Source organism: Aythya fuligula, chromosome 5, assembly GCF_009819795.1.
Source record: "Aythya fuligula isolate bAytFul2 chromosome 5, bAytFul2.pri, whole genome shotgun sequence".
In the NCBI taxonomy this organism is placed as follows: domain Eukaryota; kingdom Metazoa; phylum Chordata; class Aves; order Anseriformes; family Anatidae; genus Aythya; species Aythya fuligula.
In genome coordinates, this window is record NC_045563.1 from 34,313,013 (window position 1) to 34,339,700 (window position 26,688).

At 37.2% G+C, this 26,688-nt stretch overlaps 1 protein-coding gene across 3 annotated transcripts in view; it reads right to left on the bottom strand.

Annotated features, from left to right (window-relative positions):
* Window positions 1–5,435: 5,435 nt before the first annotated feature.
* The window catches only part of ZNF106 (zinc finger protein 106), a 37,115-nt gene continuing 15,862 nt past the window's right edge, over window positions 5,436–26,688 (bottom strand). For 2 of the 3 annotated variants that reach the window (XM_032188108.1, XM_032188107.1), the window contains exons 5-22: window positions 22,452–24,542; window positions 21,242–21,863; window positions 20,393–20,462; window positions 18,261–18,415; window positions 18,105–18,165; window positions 17,436–17,777; window positions 16,124–16,901; window positions 15,704–15,759; window positions 15,074–15,219; window positions 14,484–14,618; window positions 13,501–13,617; window positions 12,230–12,421; window positions 10,794–10,856; window positions 9,922–10,041; window positions 9,389–9,460; window positions 7,950–8,021; window positions 7,200–7,346; window positions 5,436–6,626 (exon numbers count right to left, since the gene is read on the bottom strand). In XM_032188108.1, the coding sequence (XP_032043999.1) occupies window positions 6,570–6,626; window positions 7,200–7,346; window positions 7,950–8,021; window positions 9,389–9,460; window positions 9,922–10,041; window positions 10,794–10,856; window positions 12,230–12,421; window positions 13,501–13,617; window positions 14,484–14,618; window positions 15,074–15,219; window positions 15,704–15,759; window positions 16,124–16,901; window positions 17,436–17,777; window positions 18,105–18,165; window positions 18,261–18,415; window positions 20,393–20,462; window positions 21,242–21,863; window positions 22,452–24,542 (5,296 nt within the window). In that variant the 3' untranslated portion in view covers window positions 5,436–6,569. The remainder of the gene's footprint in view (window positions 6,627–7,199; window positions 7,347–7,949; window positions 8,022–9,388; window positions 9,461–9,921; window positions 10,042–10,793; window positions 10,857–12,229; window positions 12,422–13,500; window positions 13,618–14,483; window positions 14,619–15,073; window positions 15,220–15,703; window positions 15,760–16,123; window positions 16,902–17,435; window positions 17,778–18,104; window positions 18,166–18,260; window positions 18,416–20,392; window positions 20,463–21,241; window positions 21,864–22,451; window positions 24,543–26,688) is intronic. The other variant, XM_032188109.1, reaches the window with a different exon arrangement.

The following is a 26,688-nucleotide window of genomic DNA, read 5'->3' on the forward strand; positions in this document are numbered from 1 at the left end:
TTTTTAGTATCCCCATGCTATCTGTTACACATTGAATGGTTTTACTTTTTCATCATAACTGCATTCTCCGTAAAACTGAGGAAGTGGTGTTCCGCTTTCAAGAAAGCCGCTCAGGAAAGAAAATCTCTTATACATACATATATATATTTTTATTTATATATAGATGTACATGTAAAACCATACACGCACACTTTTTTGTCCTCAGGGTTCTATGTTGTTGACTAACAGTTATTGCATTCTGTTTTAATCTCAAAACCAGCTGGATCCCAACTCAGAGTCCTTTCCCTGGTTATGAAGTAAAGGTTTTACTGGTTATGAAGTAAAAGCTCCATTTTTCTGAATATTGTAAAAGAATCACATCTACTACTTCTACATTTAGGAACATAGTATTGCCTTTTATTATTGTATTATCTTCTCAGTGTATAGGCAAATAATTTAGGGGCTGTTGTATTAGTGGGTATGTCAAGGCTAGCCTAAATTTTCCTTGATAAAACCTTCCTCTGTTCTGCCTTCCTATCAGTGATTTGCAGATCCTCTAAAAGGTGTTTCCACCTCTTGTTTTAGTTGATCATTATCCCTCTTGCAGTTTAACCGCAAACTAGGGAGCCAATGATTAGGAAGAAGATTAAAGAATTACTAACTACAACCTAACAGTAAATTTTAGGGGCTTAATAAATTAAAATAACACCAGACTAATGCAGAGAGCAAATAAGCAGTGGGTTTTTAGTACAGGTTATGCACTAAAACAATGAACAACAACACACTCGAAGTATAGAAGTATTTCCTGACATTATTCAGTATTTCTTTATTGTAAGATGTGAGTTTTAGCAGAATCAGACACTTAACGTTGGTGTGACCACTTGGGGAAGATGGTTAGAATGTGTAAGTACAGTTTGAACTGAAAATACATCAACTGAGTTTTGACCTATCCTTTAGAGTTTATTTTTTTGAAGAAACAAAGGGGGATGAATACTGAGCACTCTCCCATCATTCTCATGAATATACAGCAGCTTCTGTAGTTTTACTGCAAACGTGAAATCAGTTTAAGATCTCAAACGCCAGTCAGTTCATGATCTGAATGCATTAAAAAAAGCAGGTAAGCTTGACAGGCTTTCAGAACTGATCAATCACTAATCAGTACAAAATAGGATAGAAAAACATGCGCAAGAAAGGGGTGTGAAGAGACCAGACTTGGTCAGGAGAATCTTCTACTGAGAGGAAGGCCTTGCCTCATGCATGTATGCACAAAATTTTTGGTGAAGTCTGTATTTTAAATAGTGTATTCTATTTTCTAATTAAATGTTAACATATATGAAAAGTAGCTAGTCAAATTAAAAGCTCTTATTTTTTTTTTCCCTTTCTTCATGTGAGGCTTAAAAATGCAATCTAAGGAATCATTAGAATAGCTGCCTAATTAAGGCAACAAAAGATGAATAGTCTTAGTTCTTTAGTAGTGAAAAGTAACAATGCAAAACAAGCTACTATTGTAAAGAAAAATTGCAAAACCAAACGCTAGCATACTTACTCCAATAAGTATCAAATTTAACTGACAGATCACTAAGAAACAGAAAATCTTTTGACTATAAAGTTCTTAATGTTGTCTTGCACTGTAACATACTCTAAAAGAGTAAGAAAATCCTATAGTTCATGTAAGGAAGGGTTATTCTCCTTTAAATTCAACTTTTATTTTAACACAAATTAAGATGACTGGAAGACCAGGATCCCTAAGTTCCAGCCACATGGTATCCCCAATAAGCCATTATTTTCCACACAAAAATATGGCAGAGATACACTTGGTTGTGGTCCTCATAAAAAAAGAAAATCCATCAGTCAAAAAAATATATCAGGATTTTTGACTGGCAACTCAGACCTTGTCCTTAAAGTCCTGGTGAGCGAACAACCAATAGCTTTAGAGAATGTTTTAGCAACAAGCCACAAAGCAAGGGAGTCAGTGTGTCACCTCAGAGATCCCAGCTGGGTGGACGGTTTCCATTTTCCCTGCAGAACTATGAGTCTTAGATTCCTGTGCACTGGGAGTGAAAATTTTCAACAGTCCTGTCAGTGCTGAAGCCTGGCCACTGGAATATACAGCTCCAAGGTGGCCAGTCTGATTTTTTCTCACCCTCAAAGGGAATGTCATGTTCTACCAAACCCTAGTAAAGAATCATGATATTCAAAACAAAGAAGAATCAGGCTGACAAACCATAACAATATAAAGAATTTTTATTTTTATTTTCTTTTCATTTTTTGCTGTGTGAAGTTTTGTTATTACACTCACAGCTTTGTAACAAAATGAAAGAGGAAAAGCAAGGTCAATCTGTGCAAATGTTCTACACAGCTTAAGTTATTAAATATTCAGTCATGTTGTTTTATCCCATTTTCTTTCTTCCAAAACACTTGTTGTGTTTAACACTTACTTGCAGCACAATGAAGTTTGAGAAGCTGGCAGGTGCATATAACAGAATATATACCTACACAGTTTGCTCTTACTTACACTATTAAATATTTTACAAACAGCAGCTGAGACTGCTTCCTTATCCTTCCTAAAATATTCTGCAATTCTGGACAACTTAGATTATGTTTGAATGATAGTACCATACAAGCCTGAAAACCAAGACTCACTGTACCTGTGTTTTCATTAAGAAAAGAGGAAAATACCTTCTCAACACCACATTTTTGTTTCTGGAAACCTACAGCTTATTGCGAGCTTTCAGTTATTGTTTTACCTTGATTCAGCATAATGCACACTTTCCAACTAAACAGTCAAAACCTGCACTAATTCAAAAGACATTGCACAGCTGAACTGCAATCCATATAAGTTACACATGGCAAACAGAAGCTGGGGTATTGAATGCATTTTTGTTTCAACAGATGCAACAGTTTTCCCTCTGGCCCCTTCCCCACAAAGCAGCAGCAGCATTAGGCCATACAGTGTTGCATTGTCAGTTAGATTTTTTTTCTTTTTTTCTCCTGTAACTTGAAGGGAAAAGGAGCAAGGAATACAATTAGTCTTAGCATTGTTATGATTGAAATTCTGATGAAATTGTTGGGTAAGGTTAAACTTTGTGGCACGTTTGAACTTTTAAGTGGTCACTTTATGCTATTGACAATCTCCTTTTTGAGCCTGAGTAGGCCTTAACATATGTACGCTGCAGCCAATTCCCCACTTTTTAAGGGAATGATATCTAACTGTGCTCAGTTATGCCTATCCCATTCTTTCTATTACAAATAAGTACAATAGCTTTGAGCACTTGCCATCCACCAAGGAGGCTCACAGCTGACTAAGCACAATGTCAGTACTGCTCAAAAGAAAATGGCGGCTTGTACCTGAAAGCTGCCGCCATTTTCAGACAGCCATGTGGCAAGTCCAGAGCTTATTGTTTAACATTTGACTTATAAAACACAGCTAACCATAAAATAAATCCTCACTCTACTCACTTCTCCACCCTCAGCTTTTTAGTTGCATAAAAAAAACGAACTTTAAACAAAAACAGTCCTGAGCAGAGGCTTCAGATGTGCAGTGCTGCTTTTCAGGCAAATAGTATCCCCAGTCAAATTTTTATAAGTTTTTCCTTACCCAAAGTTATTTCACTTTTTGACCAGAGGTATATCAGAAGTCAGAACCCTAACTTGCAAGACTGGAGAGGATCTCATTAATGGCTACCAATCTAATACATCAGTTTACCATCTCTCTCCTCTATGTGTAGAGGAAATGAATGGCCATTAATGAAAGCTGCATTTCCTGAAGAAGTTCAAAGAAGTCTGTGGAACTTCATATCCACATGACAACTTCATAGCAAATCCATTTCGGATATCCTCAGGACAAAGCAGCACATTATTTTCCTCTGAACCCCTGAGCAATATTATACATGTGTGTGTGTGTGTTTAAACTTATAAAGCAAAATTTTTACAAATACTTGTGCATCTCTGCTATTTTCCTGGCTCCCATCCACTTTAAAATTCTAATAATGCTCTTGAAACAACCTAAGAAGTACCAAAAGACACCACTGTTAAAGCTGGATTTCAGAAGTCCAGGCTTTTGGGAAGGACTGTTTTCAAGGACCAAGAAGGAAATATGGTCTACAAGAAGAGGAAGTCTGCTTTTACACCAACTAGAAAAGGTAAACCCATTAACTAATCAGGAATGCAAATAAAGTGTAATAACTGCGTTTGTTGCAACACCTAGTGAGAAGGATCTTTGCAGGTTCCTTAAAACAGTCATCAGCTGGCAGAATGAGAAGAATCACAAATTATGAAAATCTACTCACACACCATTCTTACATACAACTACTCCACACACTTGTCCTCAGAACACACAGCTCCACACCGTCACTTCAATAACAGCCTATGAAGAATAGTTTGAAAAGTTCGCATCGTTTTTTCCCCACACCTTTACATGCTCCCTTACTGTGGTTCAAAAACTCTTGAATATCAATAATTTTGGAAATGGTTTAAATCTCATGCAGCCCTCTGCTTCTAGGCCATGAAAAGAAAAAAGATAGAAAACACTCCTGAAGACTCCAGAGCAATCAGAAAACATTTACACTGCTCAGAGATTTCCCTGAACTTGATTCTTTCAAATTGTTTCATCCACATAATAATAATAATAATAACAAAAATAAAAGAATAAAAAAATCTACCCCCAAAAAAACACATAAAACTCTCAAAACTGCCTGGGGTGTAAGTCGCATATTGTTTTTATTTCTCCTGTCTACAAACAGTTTAATTAAAATAATAACAATAAAAAAATACAACAAAAAATACTCAAAAACAAGAGCACTGGAACTTCAAGGATTCCTACGTGTTTGAAGTAGGATGCTACTGTAACTTGTTCCTATAACTTGTTCTTGTCACTCAAGAAAAAAACAACATCCATATGTCAAGCAAATACAGAGAAATGATGCTCATGTGCTAAGACAAAATAAAAATTGTGTGCTTCAGAGAAGGCCCTGAAATTCCTTCATTTGATGGCAGAGCTGAGCATCCATGGGCTTCTCTCAATCACAGTCTCAGCCTTAAAAGACTTTTTTATAGTCAAAGAATTAAGCTATAAAATTTATTTGGTTTATGGCTGGCATATGAAGTTTCAAATTAGATACCAGTGAAAAAGTCATGCAATTTGTTTGAAAAGCGCTCAATTTGTTTTTAAGCAGCTTGGTTTTGACACTGGAATTTCTTTACCTTTTGTTACAGTTTAAGGAAACCTCTGTTTTTTTATCCTGAGCTGGAAATTAGTCAAAAGCGAACAAAAATGTCCTTGCCAGATTTGTCTTACTGTTTAAGAGAGCATCACAAATATAAGAATTCCATTTCACTGAACTTCACAGGCCAATGAGAACAAGTTTGCAACTCCAAGAGACAACTGCAGAGGAACCTGGACAAGTAGAAACATTCTCCTCTGCACTGGCTTCCCTGTATAAATTATGTATATTTCTGGAAACAAGATTTTTACATGCAATATGCATTTTGTATCCCCAGCTTCTGCTTGAAGAGCTTTAGACTTTAAAACCCCTTAAAATCCTGCTCCATTCTTTCCAGTTGACTTTTTGTGAACCAAGCATAGCCCAAGCAAATCAAGCCAGTTCACAACAGAAATAAAATACCATGGAAATAGATGATTTGGACACATAGTGCCTCTGAATTTCTATTTGTTTGCTACGCAATGCAGATACAGGAATTCCAAATAAAATAAAGAATCCAACTCCGGTGTTGTATCAAAGTTGTAGTGGTTATACTGGTATTTAACTGAGAAACAAAAGCTGATACTGGTTCCTCCTTTCCTGAACATTAGGACCTATATGAGATTAAGATCAGAAAGCATGTGAGTGGAGATGCTTTGCTGCTACTGGCATACCTTTTAAAGGACTGCTTTAACAAACAAAACAACACAAAAAAAATCCTCTACCACCGAAATACCTCAGGAAGTGTAATATTTAGGGCAGTCTGTCACTGTATATATTGTGTCAATTATAGCAATTTTTAGACAATGATTAAAAACTAAATTACAGTTAACATTAAAAAACTGATTCCAGTTCTCCATAAAATACCTTTCCTTTTTCTGAATAAAGCCAATATGTACAGTAGATACTCAGGTTACACTGTCAGAATTTGTGATGTTCTGGCTTGCAGATTTTTATTAAAGTCATCTAAAAACCTGGATACAACATAAGAACAGTCATATGTCAGTTAGACAGTTAACAGGCTTCAAGCTGAGTGTGAAAACACCAGCATCCATTGTAATCTAAGTTCTAAACACCCCTCTGTACTTCCCTAAAACTCTCAAGAATAAGCTTCTTTAAAAAACAAGGCAGACAAGAGGGGGGAACATTCTTATTTGTCAGTGAATTAAAAACTTGCAAGAATCTTACATTTGGGCCAAGTCTTAATAGACCAACCTTATTTCTACAGAGTGCAACACAACCTGCAGTCTCTGTAGCAAGGCTTTTCAGCCCCACTCCCTTTTTGCATTCCAAGTGTGAAAAGAAAGAGAAAAGACTGGAGTAAGAAACTGATGTTATTTGGAATAATTCTGACATAAAATTACTTCCCAATGTGGGAGGTGAAAAGCTTCATGAGTCAATCCTGCTGTCATCTTCAGCATGTCTTTCTATGTGTCCTACAGCATCCTAGAAAAGAAACAAAGAAGTCAGGCAAAAAATAACAACACCAAAATGCCTAAGATTTTAGAAACCTCAGTTTCTAAACCTCAAAAATTCATGCCTTATATTTACACAAAGACTGCTAATAAAACCAATCTCATGTAAAGAACAAACAGCATCAGCATCCACAAAAACGAAGGGGGTGTGTGCAAATAGAAATTAAAAGAATAAAAAAAATATTTCAAACTGATGCTTGTTCATCTTAAACAATAAAACTTATCCCACAAAAACTGAACATCTTAGGTATAGTTCCCAAAACTTCTTTTGGTATTTTGAGAATTTTACCACTTACATTTAAGATTTTAAGAACAGTATGTTTTAAATTTACCATATCCATGTTATAGGCAGCTGCACTCCTCATCTATCACAAGCTGAACCCCGTTAGCCTTGTATGATGTAACTATATTCAGTTAGGCCCATTACAAATAGAAGAATTTAACTATCTTCAAGAGAAATAGAAGTCCCACACTTGTGGTGACAGCACTTGGTAGTTAGGATTCTTATCTTTCTATATATAACAATGTTATTTCAACCACACACCTGCTTGGAACCTTTCCTGGAAGTAAAGAAAGCATCACAGTTCTTCCAACGACATTTTAGGGTCTGAAAATTTGGGTTGGTGTGGTCAGTTAGCAAGTGTTGTTTCAGATGGTCGACAACGCCAAAGATCAGTGAACATCCATGCCACTGGAAGAAAAAACATGCCAGAATAACTTAGGGAAAAAGAACTTTAGTTAATGCTTTTATTCTTGCACCTCAGCAATATTCTGTCAAGACTGCTCACACACATGCCTCCTATAACTTTTAACCTTCTTATTCCATTGTTATTCTCAGTGGTCTCTTCTTTTAATTTACATTTTACAGAGATTCTTACTGCCTCTAACCAAACTTATGCCATCAGTAAGAATGGAAGGAGGAAGAAAGGAACTTAGCCTTTACAGAATTTAAATTTATCTTAGACAAAGCCATTGGAAATTTAATTGAACTTACTTAGCAAAGTAAAATAGTTTTTCTGTGTCACTCAGCTGACTTTTTTTTTTTTGTTTTAAAGAATTACATGCCACTATCTAAAGACTGCACAAAAGAAAAATAATTTAAGACCCTATTATTGACTTGCCCCAAAGCACACACATAAAAAGGTCATGATGATATATATATGATATATATATATAGGTAAAAGACTGAGTTATAGTAAATTAGAGCTCAATTTATCCAAGATTGACTAGTGACCACCTCCAGAAAATTAGGTTAAAAATTGCAACAAAGCAAGGCTAAAAACATTTTGCTCACCCAGCAACGATAATTCTGCATGAGATTAAGCCTCACAGCTCTGACACTGCCATCATAGCATCCAGTGTAGATCTGTAAAAGAAATATTTTTGAAGCAAGTTGGGAATAATAGAAAAAATGAAGTCAAATTTTGAAAGAAGCTTAAGTATGTTAGGAGAAGAACAACAAAATATCAACGTGCAAGTTTTCCAAATTTTTAAAATGTGTCTAAGTTAATTCTTTTGAGATTTGCGTTTATAGCTTATAAAAAAAACTACTAATGAATAAGAAATATTTCCATATTTTCTATCATTGATATTATTATTTGTGTAAGAGTTCAGAAAACAAAAATACAATGTTACTAGCCACTGAAGTGGAGAAAAGCAAAGAATCTTATGTATAAATGTCACATTAAATATACTTCCAGGGCTTAACTGGTTAAATGAATATAAAAAAAAGGATGGTGTGGAAAGGTGAGCAAGAACATCAGATTCTCAGAAAGAAGATTCTTGTACTACAATAAAGATTAATTAATAAAACCAAGTCTTCACATAATACAGAAAACTCAAGAAGATGAAGATTTAATTTGTTGTTTATTTCAAGTCTTTCTGCCTACTGGAAACTCATCACTGGAATATAACTGCCAATCTGCTCTGGGTAAGAGACTTACTTAGTACTTCTTACACTATTACAGAAAATTATTGTCCTTCACTCTTCAAAAGCTGCTCATCTGAACACTTCTCTGATTTCAGAGTGCCCCAAACAGACTATTAGTGTGGGAGAGTTCCAGTCTCAGACTGTCAGCACATAGCCTGGATGCACTTAGCTCTTCATCTCACTCACATGAGAAGTGAAGCTAGTGCTATAGATATTCCAATTCATAGATAATTTCTGTTATTACAGATAACTATTATACCCTTTTATTTTATAATCCAGAAAAAAGTTGGGAAATTCCTACACATCAGGCAAGTAAGTGCGCTTAATGACTATTTCATCGAAGTATTTATTTAGAAGTACTTCAGAATCCTATCTTGCAGTGCAGACACATGACAGAATCTGTACACGTAAGTCCATTGCCTAACTTTGCCTAAGTCCTTTGAAGGGTTACTAGATTTGACCATAAGTGAAGTTTTTCTCTAGCATCTGTTTCACTGTCTTTCATAGACGACAAACAGAACTGATGCTTGAAAAGAGGAAATATTTTACTATTTATTTCTATATTCTTCATTGTAATCATAATTGTAAACAGAACTACTGTTTTAAAATGACAGTAAGCTAGAAGGTAATTTTCCCCCTGACAATACTGTTACATAAATACAAAGCTTCTGTAGCAGATTTTTAGCTGCCACTTCTAAATACCTCTGTCTTAGTTAGAGAGCAAGTTGATTTCATTATCCGAAAAAAATAAAACTGTCTATATGTGCGTGGATATAACAACCCAGTAAGAAGAAGGAAGTTACCATGCTCTTATGGATGGTCATACACATGATCATGTCTGTGTGGCCTCCATAGACTTGCAAGCGGTCATGTGACTTGAAAGGAACAGAAACAGGCATTTAATGGCATGACAGTTAATATGTATTTTTCACAGCAAATGATGATGCTTCCTAAAAAAGTTTCCTGAGTAGCAACCCATGCCCCCGCTGGTGGATTCCAAGCTTTGTAGCCTCTAGGAAAGCTCACTATTTTACTTGCATTACTTCTGTAACCCTTTCTGTCCAACCAAGCACTTGGTTTCTCATACAGACAAAACTAACATTTGCCCACTTTTCTGGGCTGTCATAACCCTTGGATAAACCAAGCTCTGAAAAAATGGTTTAGGTTAAGCTCTTTTAAAACCATGTATTTCGGCTGGTAAAACCAAATTAATTCTGAGCGACGGGAAAAAAATCAATGGGCTGGAGAACTGTAAGCACAAAGATGACCTCTACATTTGACCCTGAAACCATTAACACATTATATAAATTTCAGTAATAACCAGCTATTCTCTTACCTGTAGTTCATAAACACGAACAAATTTATCTAGACATGCTGTCACCATCACTTTCCCCAGAATGTTCACAACTGTTACTGCGTGGTTATGGCCTTTATAGATCCGTACCAGTTCTCCAGTCTGTGCCAAGAAAATGCAGAGACAATATATATTTCAAAATTAAACAGAACAATTTTAGTTATACATTGATAGGGTAGCTAGCTTCAATGCTCACCACAGAACAGAAACACCTTTTATCAGACTTCCTGTGAAAGCACTTCTAAATCATGATCAAATACGATTTATCCTTTTCTTTGCTTAACAAAAAGACATTCCAGTCCAATAGAAATGCATGCCACTATGAAGAGACTTCTTCCTCTCTTTCCATCATTAGCTACTTGTTCCCACCTATCCTGCAAATGGTACTCTGCTATTAGTACTAGGAGTATTTATGTAGCCAAAAAAATCATTGAGCAAATTTAGCTAAATACTGAGAAATAAACAATTTTTGGGGGAATCTAAGTAAAGCTGTGGTAAGTTCTAGTCTCACTCATTGCATAGCTACAAAAACCCTTTCCACATTATCAGCACACTTTTGTAGTCGTATTTGTAAAACCAAGATCCCCAGATAAAAGGGTGCTGTATGTCATATTACAAGAATCAAGTTTAATGGGTGTTTCCCAAGGTATTTTACCTTCTACTTCCCCCCTTAATTACTATAGTGCTTTGTCACATTAACAAAATCATATGACTACCTTTTCTGAAAGGTATTTTTTCCACTAACATTCAGAATTTTTTAAAATACCGACGTTATAGCACAGTCAGTAGACATTATAGATAGTTTTCACTGTCTTAACAGCAGAAATCATTCCAACTTCATATATGAGACTTACATGAATGTTGTGGGCATGGACAGACTGATCACTGGAACCACTGAATACCAGATCATTCACAACCTTTCAAAAAATAAAAAGAATATCACTGGAACCACTGAATACCAGATCATTCACAACCTTTCAAAAAATAAAAAGAATATTCTTTATTTCTGTAGCAGACATGAAAATGAGCAAGCAAAGGATTCAGGTTCTGCTCAGTTTGAAGCTGCACCATAGTATTTCCTGTATCTGGCAGGCCCAAAAAAATCAACTGAGTATGAAAAAATGTACACATGGTTCTTCATGTAAGAGCTAGAAAATATTCTAAGCTACCTTAACGTTGACTTCTGCTACTTCACAATTGGAATTAGACACTGTTAACTTGCAGCCCACCAGGCTATGTCATCCTACCCATGGACTGTCACCAAGGATAGCTAAGCAGATCAGAGACCCAGTGAACCAAATGCAGAATACAGCTCCCCACAAGCACAAAAAAGCCCAATGCTTCCTGGAAATACTGAATCTGTGGTGCACTTTGGTAACTTAAGACAGTGCTCCTGACAAGTACTAGTATAGAAAGAAAGCTCAACAGATCCACTGTGGATCACAGAGGGACCACAGGATGCTGACACACAAGCTGGACAGAGTTCACAGGGCAAAGGCTGTGCCACTGCTTCATTTCAAAGATAAACAAAATTTATAGAACAGTCCTCCCCTATCTGTAGATGACTGTGGTCTGAGCAAAGCAGACAGACAAACTTATATTCCAATCTGTAACCTCAGACACTTCATGTTACGTCTATCAGGCTAAACAATAAAGAAATCATTAAGTGGGCATGCTTATGTCATTTAGAACAATACAATTAAAACAATTATAAACAAGTCACATTATCTGAAACGTGATATATGTGATGCTGTGAGGACAGAAGGCTATACCAGTAATGAAGTCCATTTACCAGTGTCCTAAAATACATCCATGCTCAGCAGATTAAAAGTTCCAAGCCTAGCCTGTAAATAACCACAATTTATGTAAAGACTGTATTTAGACTAGAATGAATAGTGATTCTTCTGTTAAAAATGAAAAATATTTTTCCAGAGTTACATTTTTCTTCCCTGATTTCCAAAGAGGTTTGTACAATCAAAGTATGTGAAAGCTACCTTCACCTTTTCCCCAACTTTCCCTATATTCTCCCATTTCAAGGAACTCAAATTAGAAGATTGCCTGAATCATCTAACAACATGAAATAAGCATTCACACAAATATCAGCATTTATGATGGGAACATGAGACATGGCAGCAAGACAGAGTTTTCCTACCAAATTTCTCGGTTTTTATTATTTAAGGTACAGAAATAATCTATTCCCTACCATGATCTGCTCACTATTAGATGAAGAAGTAAAAGAAGAACAGCTCTATGAATTTTTTGTCAAAAACGTATTTTTGGAGACACTTGCCTTCATGCAGAGTATAGTCTTGCTGTGACCTTCCAGAGTTCTGAGAAGCAGCCCATTCCGTGCATCTCGCACACTGATGGTGCAGTCGTAGGAGCCCACTACCAACAACTTGCGTGCTCCTTCCTGAGCTGTGGCTAGGCAGCTCACTGCTCTAGGGCCATGGCATTCAAAGGTGTCAACTTGCTTGTTGTTCTGTTAGGGGAGGAAAAAATTGTATTTAAGAATTAAAACTTTGCTATGACACTGACTGTAGACTGCTGAGTCCTTTCTGTGAGGTACTTGGTATAGTATCTGATTTCAGATCAGTAACACTGCATATCAACAGTGGTAGGAGTTACATCTTAACAACTAAGTTTCCAAACTGAGGAAATAACTCCTAATGTTGGGCTTTGATTTTCTGTATTTAAAAAACAACCACCTTAATTATTGAGCAAAAGTCCAGTAAGTCCTCCTTCAGAATTAAAACAAGCAGAAAGTAGTATTTAGAGAGAAAAACACATGCGAGCACACACATGCATCTCTTCTCAAAGTTCATTAATGAAGTCAAAGCCTCTAGGATATTTCACAGTACTTAAAAAGCAAATGATTTTATAGTAAGAAAGACATTTTCCCTCACAATGGATAGAAGAGTTTTCTGAAGACAATTTAAGATATTCCGCTAGGACATTAATACTCAAGTCAAGAAAGCTTAGTAGATCCATAAAACTTGGGCATAAAAAGTAAAGAAAGGATAAATTTGAGAAATTAGTCAAGGCTCCATAAAAAGAATAATCAGAGTAATAATTCACTTAAACAATTTTTATTCTCTTTTAAATATCAGGGCTGCTGTTTAGGCTTCTTTGCTAGAAACTCATACAAACAAGTCCCTAAAACTGTAAATGGAGCAGGCCAAAGCAGCGACACATTCAAGTCTCTCACACTACTTTCACAGGCAAGAAAGGATTCACAGGAAGATTCACAAATAATCATCTCTGTCAGCAAATCCTCATAACGCACAACTGGTAGACTAGGTGGAACCTTAGTATCACTAAGAAAAATATGACATCACCGCTGCAGTTAAGAGAAAGGCAACTGGAAGACAGGGGAGATGGGACAACTCTAGGCACTAACAAAATCAAGGCCAAAAAGCGGGGCCAAAAATAATCACTTATACCAAAATACTTTAATTACAAATATACTTACTACTCAAGAGAAAGAAATGAAATAAACAAAAAGTGGAGAGAAACAGCATCACAACAGACTTTTAGGTGCCAATATTTGAACAAACTAACCTTTATGCTGAAGGTAACTACATTGCCATTAGCAAGGCCTGCATAAAGGATTCGCCATCTGCTGTGTAAACAGAGCACTCGATCTTCCAATTTAAACTGTTCCATGCATTCTTTGGTCTGGCAATAGAAAGAATTATTGAAAGTTTTCCAAACAATTGAGGGAAAAAAAGCCTGAATAATAATTTTCACCCACCAGCCACATTTTTTGAACTAGCAAAGTAGGAGAAAAACATCTCAGTGTCTGCTGTCACCTGGCAGTTAGATTCTGATTTTAATCAGCTCACTCCCATCTTTGAGACTTGATGTTACTTCATCAACCAGTTATAGCCCTAAAAGCTTTCTTCTAATCACAACCTCAAATGTATATACAAGTTTAGGCCATACATGAAAAACACACCGTTACACACTTGAGTTCAAGAAATGCCCATGAACTTCTCTCTACAGGAAACTACTATGAATCACCAGCTTAAGAGTCAAAACCTCTGGCAGTTTGCCACCTGAAGCAGATATTTAATGATTCTATGATTCTAGTCCTTGCATCTGCATGTTGGACAACCTTTCCTATAGCTTCTCCTTTGAAATCCAGTTTCAAAAAGCCCCAGAATGCTCTTCCACCTGTTCTCTCAATAGTTGATCTACAGAGAGCTGCATCTTACATAAGCAATGAAGTTACAAACACAATTAAGGCAAATTCAGTATTCACAGTCAAACAACTGTCCTGCACATTAGTGTTCCCAATATTTGAGATCCGATCATGTTATTCTGGCAAAAACTGCAATAATGAACTAGACAAAGGATCAAAAGATTGCACCAGTAAAATCACTAAATGTTTGTTTTTTGTTTTTTTTCTCTGCTCTCCTCTATTGAGGTATAAAGTGAAGTTCATGCCCAGCTCAGTGTTTAAAACGCTTGTTTCATTTATATTTGCAAAGAAACATTACATAAAAAATCAGTATACGTTAATCACCGCAGACTTTGAGTACCTTGATATTGTAACAGTTGATAGTGTGATCACTTGAACCAGTGTAGAGTGCAGCATTCTTCCCATTCGTCTGAGTGACCAGGAGGCAGTTCACTTTCGAAGTATGTCCTTCAAAGATAGCCACACACTTCCTGCTCTAGAAAGCAAAGTATAGGGTCTGTCAAACTAAAGGTCTGTAATACCTCTCAGGACAGGCTGCCCTGAGAGGTTGTGGAGTCTCCTACCCTGGAGGTATTCAGAAGCCATCTCAACACAATGCTAGGTAATGTGCTCTAAGGAAAACTGCTTGAGCAGGGGGGTTGAACTAGATGATCTCCAGAGGTCTTTTCCAACCTCAACCATTCTGTGATCTGACAGAGCAGTGTGGGAGAGCTAACAAAAACGTTAGGACATGCAACAATGTCCTCTTACCCCTCTCATGGGGTGAAACAGTGGAAGGGGAGAGGAAGAGAAGTTTGAAGAAAAAGAGTAAAAAATTTAAGCACTCAAAAGAGCTGCTACTTCCTTAATTACATAATAAGGCTTTATAAAAACAGAGTTGCAACCTTGTGACTGGAATTACTCTTAAACCAACGTCACAACCTTACTTACAACCAGATTGTAAGCACAAACAGTTTTGTCTGCTGAGCAGGTGTACAATAAATTCCCAAAAATCTGAATAGCATTCACTGCAGCCAGGTGTCCTTCAAAGTTCCCCTCTGTAGGTTCTTCATCCTCACCTGGCTCTGATGACACTTCTGCAGGATAGAGACACATGTACTTGGATTACTTGAATGAACTCAGGCAAACACTGTTTCTTTGTGTTACCAAACAGCAGAACTATTATGGGGGCTCAGCATCTTTATAGTCAGATTTCACTGCAGTTCTAAGCTGGAGCCTGTAAGTAGCAGAATGTAATATAAAATACCAGAAAGATCTTTGTATAATATAAAGTCCAGAAAGATCTTTCAAATAACTAAAGGATTGTATTAGTTTTTATCTGACAGCTCTATGAAGACTGTGTAGAAGTGTTTGTGTGGAATGGGGCGGTAAGGACTCAAGGCACAAAGCATTCAACAAGGGACAGGGTAAGTGAGCATTTATCACTTCACACTTCATTTTTTTTAGTGCAGGTTTTTGCCTTCAGGGCTAAATTCCTCTAGAAGCAGTTTGATCTAGACATAACTGGAATTCTTGCAATATATCATAAAAAGTACAAGATGAAAAGCTTAAAAGATATACCAGATGAGTTCTTTGATCCTCTTAGTGATGATATTGAAGTCTGTGTCTCAGCTACACTGTAACACAGAAAATAAGAGTAGAAAGATTAGACTTTGCTCATTTTCAGACAAGACAATGGTATAAGTAATACTCCAGAACACAGGACTATGCACTATGCAGAAAAAAAGCCTAAAACAGGTAAGCTCAAAAATATAGTTTCCATGCAGTAGGGCCATGTTCCAATTATCAGAGAAACTGGGAGAGAACAATACACATTTGTCTGGAGGATCAAAGAAGCAAATTTAATTTATGACATACAGAGGAAGACATTCTCTCTCATTTCATTTCTGAATTAAATTAAAACTTACTGATGTTGTAAAACTTTCTGAATAGGAAAAAAATATATTTATATTGTTTAATGCTTTTGAGCACTAATCTCACCTTTTTTTCACATCATCCCTATAGTTTGTGCCAATCTCACTGGTAGAGCTCACTTCATCATAACCTGAGCAAGATGCCTCTAGGACTGCTTGGTCCACAGAGCTGCGTGACTCCCTCTTTGATGGGCTGTCTGGTTTCTCATCTCCTGATTCTGATGAACCAATGTCAACCACCTCGCATTGTGGCGTTGCAATTTCCACTAGTTCCAGAGAAGCATCACTATCGTTCTCATCTCTGTTTCTTGTTGCTTGAGTAGTAGCTCCATTCTCTTGCTTTGGAGGAGTGGATGTAGTGACTTTTTCTCCTTTAGAAACCTTTCCACTCTTGAGTTTCCGGATGGGCTTAGGGTCGTTTACATCCTGTTCTGTGTCACTGTTCTCTGGCACATGAGTTGCCCTCAGAGTTTTCTTTTTCCTTAACTTTCTTCTCCTCCTGTTCCCTTTTTCTGCGGGGACTAGAGTGTTTGCTGTCTGTTGTTCAGACACATCTGCTGACAGTTTGGGGGTTTTATCCACGGGCATTTCTGGAAGGACTGAACGATCTGGAAGCGAGGTGCTACACTGATCCAGTAAAAAGCTTTCAGCCACTTTATCACTTGCTTCTCTCTTGCTGAAATCAGACAACGAATGAGAAGGATTTTCAGAAATTCCATCTTTTCCCCTGTCCTCAGCAGGCTTCTGAACATTTTGATTAGTTTGTTGGAAACAAGCTGCCAGTTCTGTCAGGGATATGGTTGCAGAGATAACTGGATACACAGAATTGTTCTGGCTGATCTCTTCTGAAGAAAAGAGACTAGCGTTATATTTGATCTCCACAGCAATAAATATTTATTCAAAGTTTGCTTTCCGTGCAATTTTCTGTTTATACTTAAATGTGCACGTAAAGCACATACTCCTATGTGTTTGAAGGATAGGTACACAAGCAGATCTGCTATTTCAATTAGCTATCCATCCTTTAAAAAAATATAGCTAGGAAATAACATGTTTACCTGTGTACACAGAATCAAAGGAATGGGGCAAATCATTTAAGTCACTGGCTAACTGAATGCTTTTAGATTTCTGAGAAAACGACCATTTGCGTGTATTTAACAATTAAAAAATGGAGTCCATTTGGATATGTTGTAAGGATGGTCCCACCTTCTAAGAGTATTAAGTTGCAAAAGGACTACACAAGCCTACGGGAGTTTATTCCTGCACAACAGGCTGCGGGTTTGACACCCAACTTGTATTCTTCTGGGGAAAAAAAAAACAAACAATAACATTTCCCACATTTTCTTATCACTATTTTTAAAGCAAATAAAAGCCACACATACCTTCCTTCTGCTCCACAACTTCTGTTCGTGAAACACATAGAGAGTTCTCGAGTACACGATTTGTATTTTCTTCCAAGCCTTTTGGAGACACAGGTTCTCGTTTAACTTGTACTGAGGAGTCTGCAGGAGTAGTCAGTGTGAGGCTAGAGGATGACTGGAATGGTGTTGGTGTGTTGACATGAACAGAAGCTCCCAGTGGAGGTACAGGAGACAAAGTGTCCAAAAGGGGCAAGAAGGAGCCCGCAGGAATCAAATCAGCTGCCAGCTGAGATTTGCTATTTCTTCTCTCACTTGAGACACTGCTGGAAAGTTGCTCTGGCAATTCAGAAGGTTCATATGTTTCTAATGGCAAAAGAGGTGAAGAAAAAAAAAAGAACAAAAACACATTCATAACTTACAGATTCTTGCAATAAAAGTCAGTGGTTCCAAGAGCTCTTTTTTTCTGGCAAACAGATAAGGAAGAGAAAAAATTGCAAGACAACCACTATACAACATTACCAAAGACAACAGATCATACCTGAACAATGAAGACTCAAATATGGAAAGCCCTCCATTTTGTTCCACATTTTAAATGAATCAATTCTAGTTACATGAAATTTTTACTAGACACCAAGTTCAAAGAACATGCAAGTTAGCATTCCACTGCTTTAGTTTGTTAGTATGTCCTACCTTGTAGCCCTTGCAAGATCCGGATTCTCTGGCTTCTCAGCGTGCTCATTTCCATTGTTATCTGCAAAAAAAGTAGTGATTTAAATCAATTCTACTTAAGGCAGCTTCTCAGGCTGCTAACATCTAGGTCAGACAATCTCAAAAGCCTACTGTTACCTGTTGCTTTAATACAAGGAACCGTTGAACCTCAACATATGCAGCCTGCAGGGCAGCCCTTGCCTGCAAGAGACTGCTGTCCACGCTACTCAGGGACTTGCTTAATTCTTCTTCCCTCAGTGAAATAGCCAACAACTGGTCTACCTGAGAACGTTCTGAAAAAAAAAAAAAAAAAAAAAAAACCACACACAACCACACAACATATAATTTAGCAATAATTGTATATGGCAATACATTGAAATAAATTACACGTGATCACTAAATACTATCACCTCTGAATGTGAAAACATAGATTAAGTCAAGCATTAATAGTTGCAGAAGAGGCTGAAGAGTACACACAGGAACATTCATGTATTACATGGAAGAAGAGTAAAATCAAGAATTTCTCTTTATGGGATCTCAACTTTGACCCTATTAACTTTTTTTTAATTGCAGTTTTGCCAGCATTGACTTAATTTGTTGAACAAAAGAAGTCACCCTCTTCCACAAAGATCTTTTGTTGAAGTATAAATACATATAAAGTACAAGTACACAATTTTCATTAATGTAATCAAAAAGGCAGAGACTAACTTAAACTAAGCATGAAATAAGTTATTCAGTTAATTCAGAGGCCATGAAAAGACATATGAAGACAAAAGGAAACAAATGCTAAAACCACGTACTATCCAAGATAGCATGTGGGCAGCGAGACTTGCATTTGCAATCTCACAACAGTTTCCAAGCTCTGTGCTCAATAAAAGATCCTCCTTTTTCAAAGATTTCACTACAGAGATGTTTCAAGCCAATTAAGTTTCAGTCTGTGCACTGCTCAGCTTCATTCAGGTTATAGTTTCTTTTAGAAGATTTACACAATGATACAGTGATAGAAAAGTCTCTCTTTTTCATTACTTTGCTCTATGTCAAATGCATTATTAGAGTAGTAGTCTCTGTTATAGACAGTAGTCATTGAAGATACAGGCTGATAAAAAAATACCTTTTCACATAGGGAAAAACTAGCTCCTACAAGATCCATATTAACTGCCCTGCATTCTGAACAACTCAATAGAAATTAAGAAAATTAAAAAAAAAAAAAAAAGAGAGAGAGAAATGGAACATTTGAAAGTTGTGTTTGTAGCTTAGTTATGAAAACTAAGCTTCTGGTCCTAAAGCTCCCAGACGGTGATGTAATGATTGAGCTCCCAAAGAAACTATTCTTCCTAAAAAACAGATAATTAGTTTTGCTATGTGGTGATACAGACAGGTTAGATTTCTTTGAAAAAGGCCTGTCTAATGCCAAGATCAGAGCTGCTTTCTTTAATGAGGAGAAGGAAGGAAGGAATGAGGCATTCCATATTAATTTCAATTACATTCAGGGCAGGAATAGTCAAAACTGAACACAGCCCAGGTGACTCAGTGGCTCCTGTACAAGTTTTCTGGTAAGAACATCCAGAAGAAGAACACAAAAGCTGGACTACTGAACTAAAATGGAGTGATGGATGTTCTTTTCCCTTCATAACTTCTGTCAGGAGTGGCGGGGGAAAACACAGGTCCCATCTGTGCAACTGTGAACATGAACTGCAAGCAGGAAGGAAGTCTCTTAGAAACAACCTCTGACATTAACATGGGACTCTTTAGAGAAGAATGTGTTATGATGACAGTAGAAGGCAACACTAGGGACAACTTCATTAAGTCAGGGCTCATCCTGAATGCCTCTAAACATGTATACTTTTGAGCAAGCCACCAACAGGTATTAAGAGATACAAAAGGCTTGTTAGGCAATGGTACAAATTGGGAAGAATCCAGAAATGTCAACCCCTGTTCCTCTGCATCTTGTACTGTAAAATGGAAAAATTAGAACATTATTTAGAGAGGAATGTACCAGTGGGTTCTTCCACTGCTTTGAATTTCAGTAGCTCTCTGGAAGTCAGGACTCCCACAGCATGATAGAGAGAGAAGGGACTTCACTGTACCTGGTTGCTCTGGCTCTAATCTTACAGGTCTCGCAGGCCTGATAGGAGTACACCCTATAACCTTCAGTAAGAGCCAAGAAGCACCAAAGTAACATTAAGGAACTGCCATTTTAGCCAAGTCAGAATACTACTAGGTATTTGTAACCTCTATCCTAGACAAATATATTCATGACAGTCACTCACCTTTTTTACCTTTGATTTTTCTTCTTTTATTATTTCTTTCTAGACTGGGGATTTCAGGAGAAGATCCCTCCTACAAAGAAAAAAACACAAAACAAAAAACACCTTTATTAAAAGAAGTTGCAATGGCAATTTTGCCTAAATCAAGAAATCAAACAATCACATTCTCAAGAAGCATCACTTGTACCCACAGGGAAGAAAATATACAACTCTGTACATTTTCACATAATTTGTCCTTCCCTCTCCTCTTAGAAGTAGGGAGGGTAACAAAGTGGGTGCCAATATTTTCATGTCAACTAGGATGAAATATTAAATAAGCAGGCAGCCTTCTACATGATCAGATGTCCAATAATACACGTGGTTCCAATTTTCTGCTTCACAGATTTAATTGATAGTGTAAAGAATGAAATCACCAAGGAATTACAATTCTTACTTTCTGCATATAACAAAACCAGTCTGATTATTTTGATTGGAGAAAATGAAACAAATTCAGATGAAAGTTGTGGCTTAGATCTTTAATATTTTTTACCTCATTTAAAGTACATAATTTTTAAATATTTTAACAAATCTTGTTTACTAGCATAGTGTAGCAATTACCAAATTAGAGAGCATTTGCTGTTCCTGCTAGTTAAAAAGATTAAGCAAAAGTCCTGCGCTAAAAAGAACACTGAAATGAAAAAGATTCTTAAAAACTAAGTCAAATAAGCTAATTAGCTTGAGCTTATCAATCTACTAGACAATCAAATGAAGAAAAAGCCCTCCTTACAGATATCATTCCAAGGTGGTCATAACCCCTGTCATGGAAATAACATATTTCAGCATACCAAAGTTGCACAAAAATTGTACACTTACTCCTGTTGCTCTTCGCTTCTTTCCAATTCCTTGGCTGTCATTCTGCTCAGTACCAGATGTGCAACTACTGTCTGTAGCTGCATCTATGTTATTAGACACTGCAAGAAGTACATCATTTGAGATCAGAGTATTCTCTTCTGAGATTTCCAGTACATTTTGCTTTTCAAGAAGAGGTGTTCTCTTATCTGGGGTCTCCTGCTGTTGTTTTATGAGGCCTGCAACCTCACAGGTCGCCTGTAGGCTGTGTCTCCTTCCAGTAGTCTCAGTTCTTTCCGACATAAATGGTGACAAAGGAAGAGAAGAGGTCTCCCGTTTCAAGTCAGCCTCAATGTCAGCTCTTGCCTCATATGCAGATGTTATGCAATGTGAGTGGCTGGCTGCAATTACTTGCCTTTCCTTGCTTTGTCTTGTTTTGGCTTCTTCACTGAAGAAACTATAAGTGGAAGGGTTTCTGTCTGCAATGACACTGCTTTCAGAAAAGCTACGTTTTCTGGCTGATCCAGGCACTGCTAAGGAAATCCCTTCCCACTGGAATCCTTCCAAAGTAGACAGATCAGGTTCTTCAGTGAGTTCTAGACCCTCTTGATCATTTTGAACAAGAGGCACCATTTCTATACCAAACCTTTAACAAGAAAAAAAGAAAAATAATTACACATGTAAGAAACCAGCTGAAAAAAGACTCCCCCTTCCCCAGTTGCACATTATTGTTTTACGAGATTACACTGGTATTCTGCACCACTATCTTATGTGTCAATGTAATTGCTTTTGTGTATCACAAAATCATATTTTGTTGCTAAGAACTGACAGCATGATCTACAAGTCAGAAAAAAAAAAAAAAAATTAGCTTTTAGGGACTCTAAAAATGTAGATAGCATGCAGAAGATCTGTTCATTCTGTTTTTACATTCTTCCACTTACTAGAACTTGAAATGCAAATGTGTTGCTAGTGTCCATAGTCAGATGTTAAGCAATGATTATGAACTGACCAGAACCTTTTCTGAGCAGCAAACTACTGTTGCTCATTTGTGAATAGGCTTCCACAGCTGCAATCACAAAAATGCTAAGTATTTGCACATGCAAAAGACAGCTGTATTAGAACGCTTCATTCTGAAGTCCTAGTTTTAGGATTCTGGCATTCTCTTAACACCTGGGGAAAAACAACCCTCTCCCCTAAACAAACACAGACATGGTTAGACTTGAAAGCTACCAACCTTGGTAAACCTTTGCCAAGTTCCTGTTTCTTCTTGGTTACTTGCTGGATGACTTGATCCCAGTTGACATTTCGCCGGGAAGCACTAAGAATTTGCCTGAGGGTGGGTTTAAGCCCTGACTCTTTCTCAGTCTCGCTTCTCCGATGGCCACTCACATTCCGAATGCGTCGTGCGTTATTCAGATTGGGCTCTGGAAGGTGTACTCCCACTTTGCTCTTCAGACTAATATGTCGTGTTAGATCTCTTTGCAGAGAGGCAGGGAGGCCAAGTTTGCTTAAATCAGGAAGGAGGAGGCCTACTGATTGGCTTCCTCCTTTCTGCAGATCGTGATCTGAAGGATTTTCAAAACCTTCCATTTCAAAGTGAGCATGTGACTTGACACGCTCTTCATCCCCTTCTTCCTGGGAGGAGGTTTTCAAACCTACATGCAAGTTGTCCTGATTGCTTGATGGAGAAACTGTTGATTCCACCTGCAATGCAGAATCTTTTAGATCAGCAGAAGCAATACTTAGAGCAGTTGGCTTTTCATCAACTTCCTTTTCAGAGGCAGCAGGTTTACCTTCTGCAGTGTCACAGGGTAAACAAGAACTAACAGAACGACTCAGCTTTTCAGCTCTTGTTCCTGACTTCTCGCTTCCTGTTAATTCATCATCACTCACATCTTCTAGGGAATCTAGTCTGAACTTGTTATTTGGTGATACTTTCTCAGTTTCTTCCATATTCTGATCACTTGTATTCTTACAAGAGCTTACGGGAGCATTTTGCAATGAGTGGTTGGATTGAACATCTTTGGATTTTTGTTCTGCTTCACTCAAGTTATTAGCAGGCTCCCCAAGATCACTGTCTTTGTTGCCTCGTGAGTTAACTGCACATGCACCACGCAGCTTTGATGAGTAAGAGGGGGAGTTGTTGGTTTCCAAGTTCAGTGCATTCAAATGGTTCTGCTCTTCACTAGCAGTTGAGGATAACAGCAGCCTGACATTTTTTAAGAGATTTTTTGCGTCTTGCTTTTGGGAAGACAACTTCATGTCTGTGATATTCAGAAGAGGAGATTTCAGCAATGGCATCCTACTACTTCTGCCATCATCTTTGTCAGGTTTTTCATCACTGGAACAGTCCTTCGCTACCTGGCAAGAATCAAGGTAATCTGAGGTTACATTAGAACGGGAAGATGCTTCCCATTTTTTAAGTTTTGGGAGGCTCACACTGGCTTCACAAGTTTTTCCCTTACTTGATGTTTCAGTAAAAGGTATAAACACAGAATCCATTTTATCTGGAGTTTTAGAAACATTCTCTTCAGACCATGGTTGCTGCTCTGCAGCTTTCTGGGATGGGTAGGGAGTCCAGCGATGCATTTTATCTCTGGAAGGACTCCCACTTTTTCCATTGTTTCTTGAAATTTTGTTTTCTGGTTGCTTGGAAGTACCAAAATCCAACGCTCCCTCACTTGGAAGTTTATCACTAGTAAAATCAAGTGAGTCAGTCCTATTACTTCGATCTCTGTATGGCAGAACATCGATAACATCCTTCTCCTGCCACTGCCATGTATATCTTTCCATATTATATTTAACTGGCTCTAATGAATATGCATCTCCAGAGCTTCCAAAATTCCAGCTATTTGCACCATGAGGATTGGACATCCAGTTTCCTCCATAACTCTTGGAATTCCAGCTAGAAAAATTCCCCTTTCCTTCTGAGTGCCAAGTAGAATTTCTCCCCCTGCCACTGTGATGCCAATTTAATGTTGCTCCTCCTCGCCCACTTGGATGCCAAACACTTCCAGAATTCCCATAGTTATGCCGATTTGAAGGGCTTCCTGAAACATTTTGGTGCCACCCAGAGCGCCCCCTTGGACCACCTGGATGCCTGTTCATATTAAGGTTCCTCTGAGAGTGTGAAAATTTTCCTTGTCTAGGACTAATGTAATCATCCTTTTCCCATTTCCAGTCTCTTTGTGATGCATTATGATGATGCCACGAAGACTGATCATAAGCTTCTCTTTCTTTGTATGCAGCTCTTTCTTCTCGCCTTCTCTGTGATCTCCTATCATCACATTCTAATTCTTGGTTTGCACAGCATGCTTCAGCTTGCCTACAAAATAATTCAGACAAAAACTGATGCTATAAATAAATAGATAAATTCCGGTGCTATCCCAACTAAAGTCCAACGCTACACAAGCCCCATCCATTTAACTTGCACCGAAAAGATAATGCTTTATATAAGAAGAAACGGTGACCGCTTATGTAGCTGCTTTACTGTTCAGGGTTCTGTAGTATTTGACTATCAAGACTAGTGTTGTACCTTTACTTAAACCTGGTATTTCAAAATTGCTCTTAGAAGAATGAGTGATTTGATGCAGGGACTGTTCGTTAGACTAGTTCTTCAATATTTCTGTCTAAGTCAGAAGAGAATATTCCTTTCAATTTACAAGGTATTGGAATAAGAGAACAAATGAAAAGAAAGCTTCGTTCTATTGTATAATCTTTGCAATTTGAGTTATCTTGATAGAAAGAAGAAAAAATTAGTCAGATTTCCTTTTCCTTAAGACTACTCTGTTGGTACTAGACAGCATAATTAGAGTGAATGGATACAAAATAGAAGGAAAGCTAGGCTGAGAAAAGCAGTTATTCTACTTATAAGATAAAACAACTGAGATCATGTGTCAGTTTATTAAGCTTAAGTAAAAACAGATTTGGAGCATCTACAGAAGTTGTGCCTCAGATACAAAAAATATTTTGTCTTGTTTTAAATAACAGACAAACAGTCCACAGCATGCAATGACAAATCTGTAAGAGCCTCCCAGAAGCACTATCTACTGCCCTTTGGATAATACTTACACTTGGCAGTCTGTCATGAACACGTGGTAAATTATCACATGTACATTTAAAGATAAATGCTACCTTCATGCTGACAGCAATTCCCAGGATCAGCACTCTAAATATTCTAAGCATTTATTCTATCAAATGAGGAATTTTTAATAAAAGCGTTTCAAAAGCTGATTACAGAAACAGTGCTCTAACTCCCTTGTTAAGCAAGTCAGAAAGCTTTCACACCACTCTGCCTGCTAATGGGAACAGATTTACTGGTATCAGTAAACCAAAAATTTATATTGTATCAACTTCTAGGATTTCAACATATTCCAGTTTTGCTAAAAGACACACAAACAATTACTGTCTAATGGAAAATGGGCTACTGCACGAGATAAAGCAAGCTTTAAGACAATAATTCAAAGAAATGATGCATCAGTGAGTGATACCTTTGGTTTTAGGAGCTGACTCAACTAGATTATGATCTAATGGAAACAATTTTGCTATATTAGTAAATTTAGCCATGTACTTTTTTTTTTTTTTTTTCCCAAACCTGCATCCAACAGAGATTTTATAAGATTTTAATTGCCTCAAAATAGCACTGCACTGACAAGCATTACTCTTTTTACTACGGAACTAAGAAAAATGATGTTGTTACTACCTACACCAACTGATACGAAAACATGACCACCATGCAGCAACCAGGGTACCCCAGAATATGACAGGGTGGCTTCAAAACTAAACAATCTCCTTAGCTTTGTGCATTCTGAGACACTAATTGAAATTTCCAGTCATAACCAAGTAAGATCTTCTTTCAAAAATCATGTGGCTCTTTAATACCATCGTCATGCTGTCAATCTATTGAAGCAATATATTCCCAGTTGGAACATCACACTAGCAATTCACACTTGGAGAGTCACATGCAAGACAAAAAGCAGTACTTGTTACTCTCTGCAGCTTCCTATTACACAGTCAGCTATTAGAATTATCTTTAGCTGATAGTAAGCAGGAAGGTAAAACATGAAAAAAATTTAATTCAAGGATTATGGGATTTCAGTGTGACACTAACAGAACAATTCTCTTAAAAAAAATAGACAAATAGAAAATACACAAATAAAAAATAGAAAAATAGACAAAAAAGAAGAAAAGAGGTTTATAACAGAGCATGTTCAGCAACAGTTTTGAAAAGGCCAGGTTCCTACAGAACCATGCTCCTACCCCCTGGACAACAATACCAGCACTGTCACATTTATTGAATCCTTCAGTTAAAATGCATATCAAATATTAAAATAACAGCATTAGACCTCTCAAAGCACAAGATTCCACATTAGGGAATTGTTTACAGCAAAACTGTGTTTTGTTTTAAATCTATAATGGAGAAGAGCTGTACTCCCTATAAATAGTGGATCAATAGAACATTTAGCAGAATC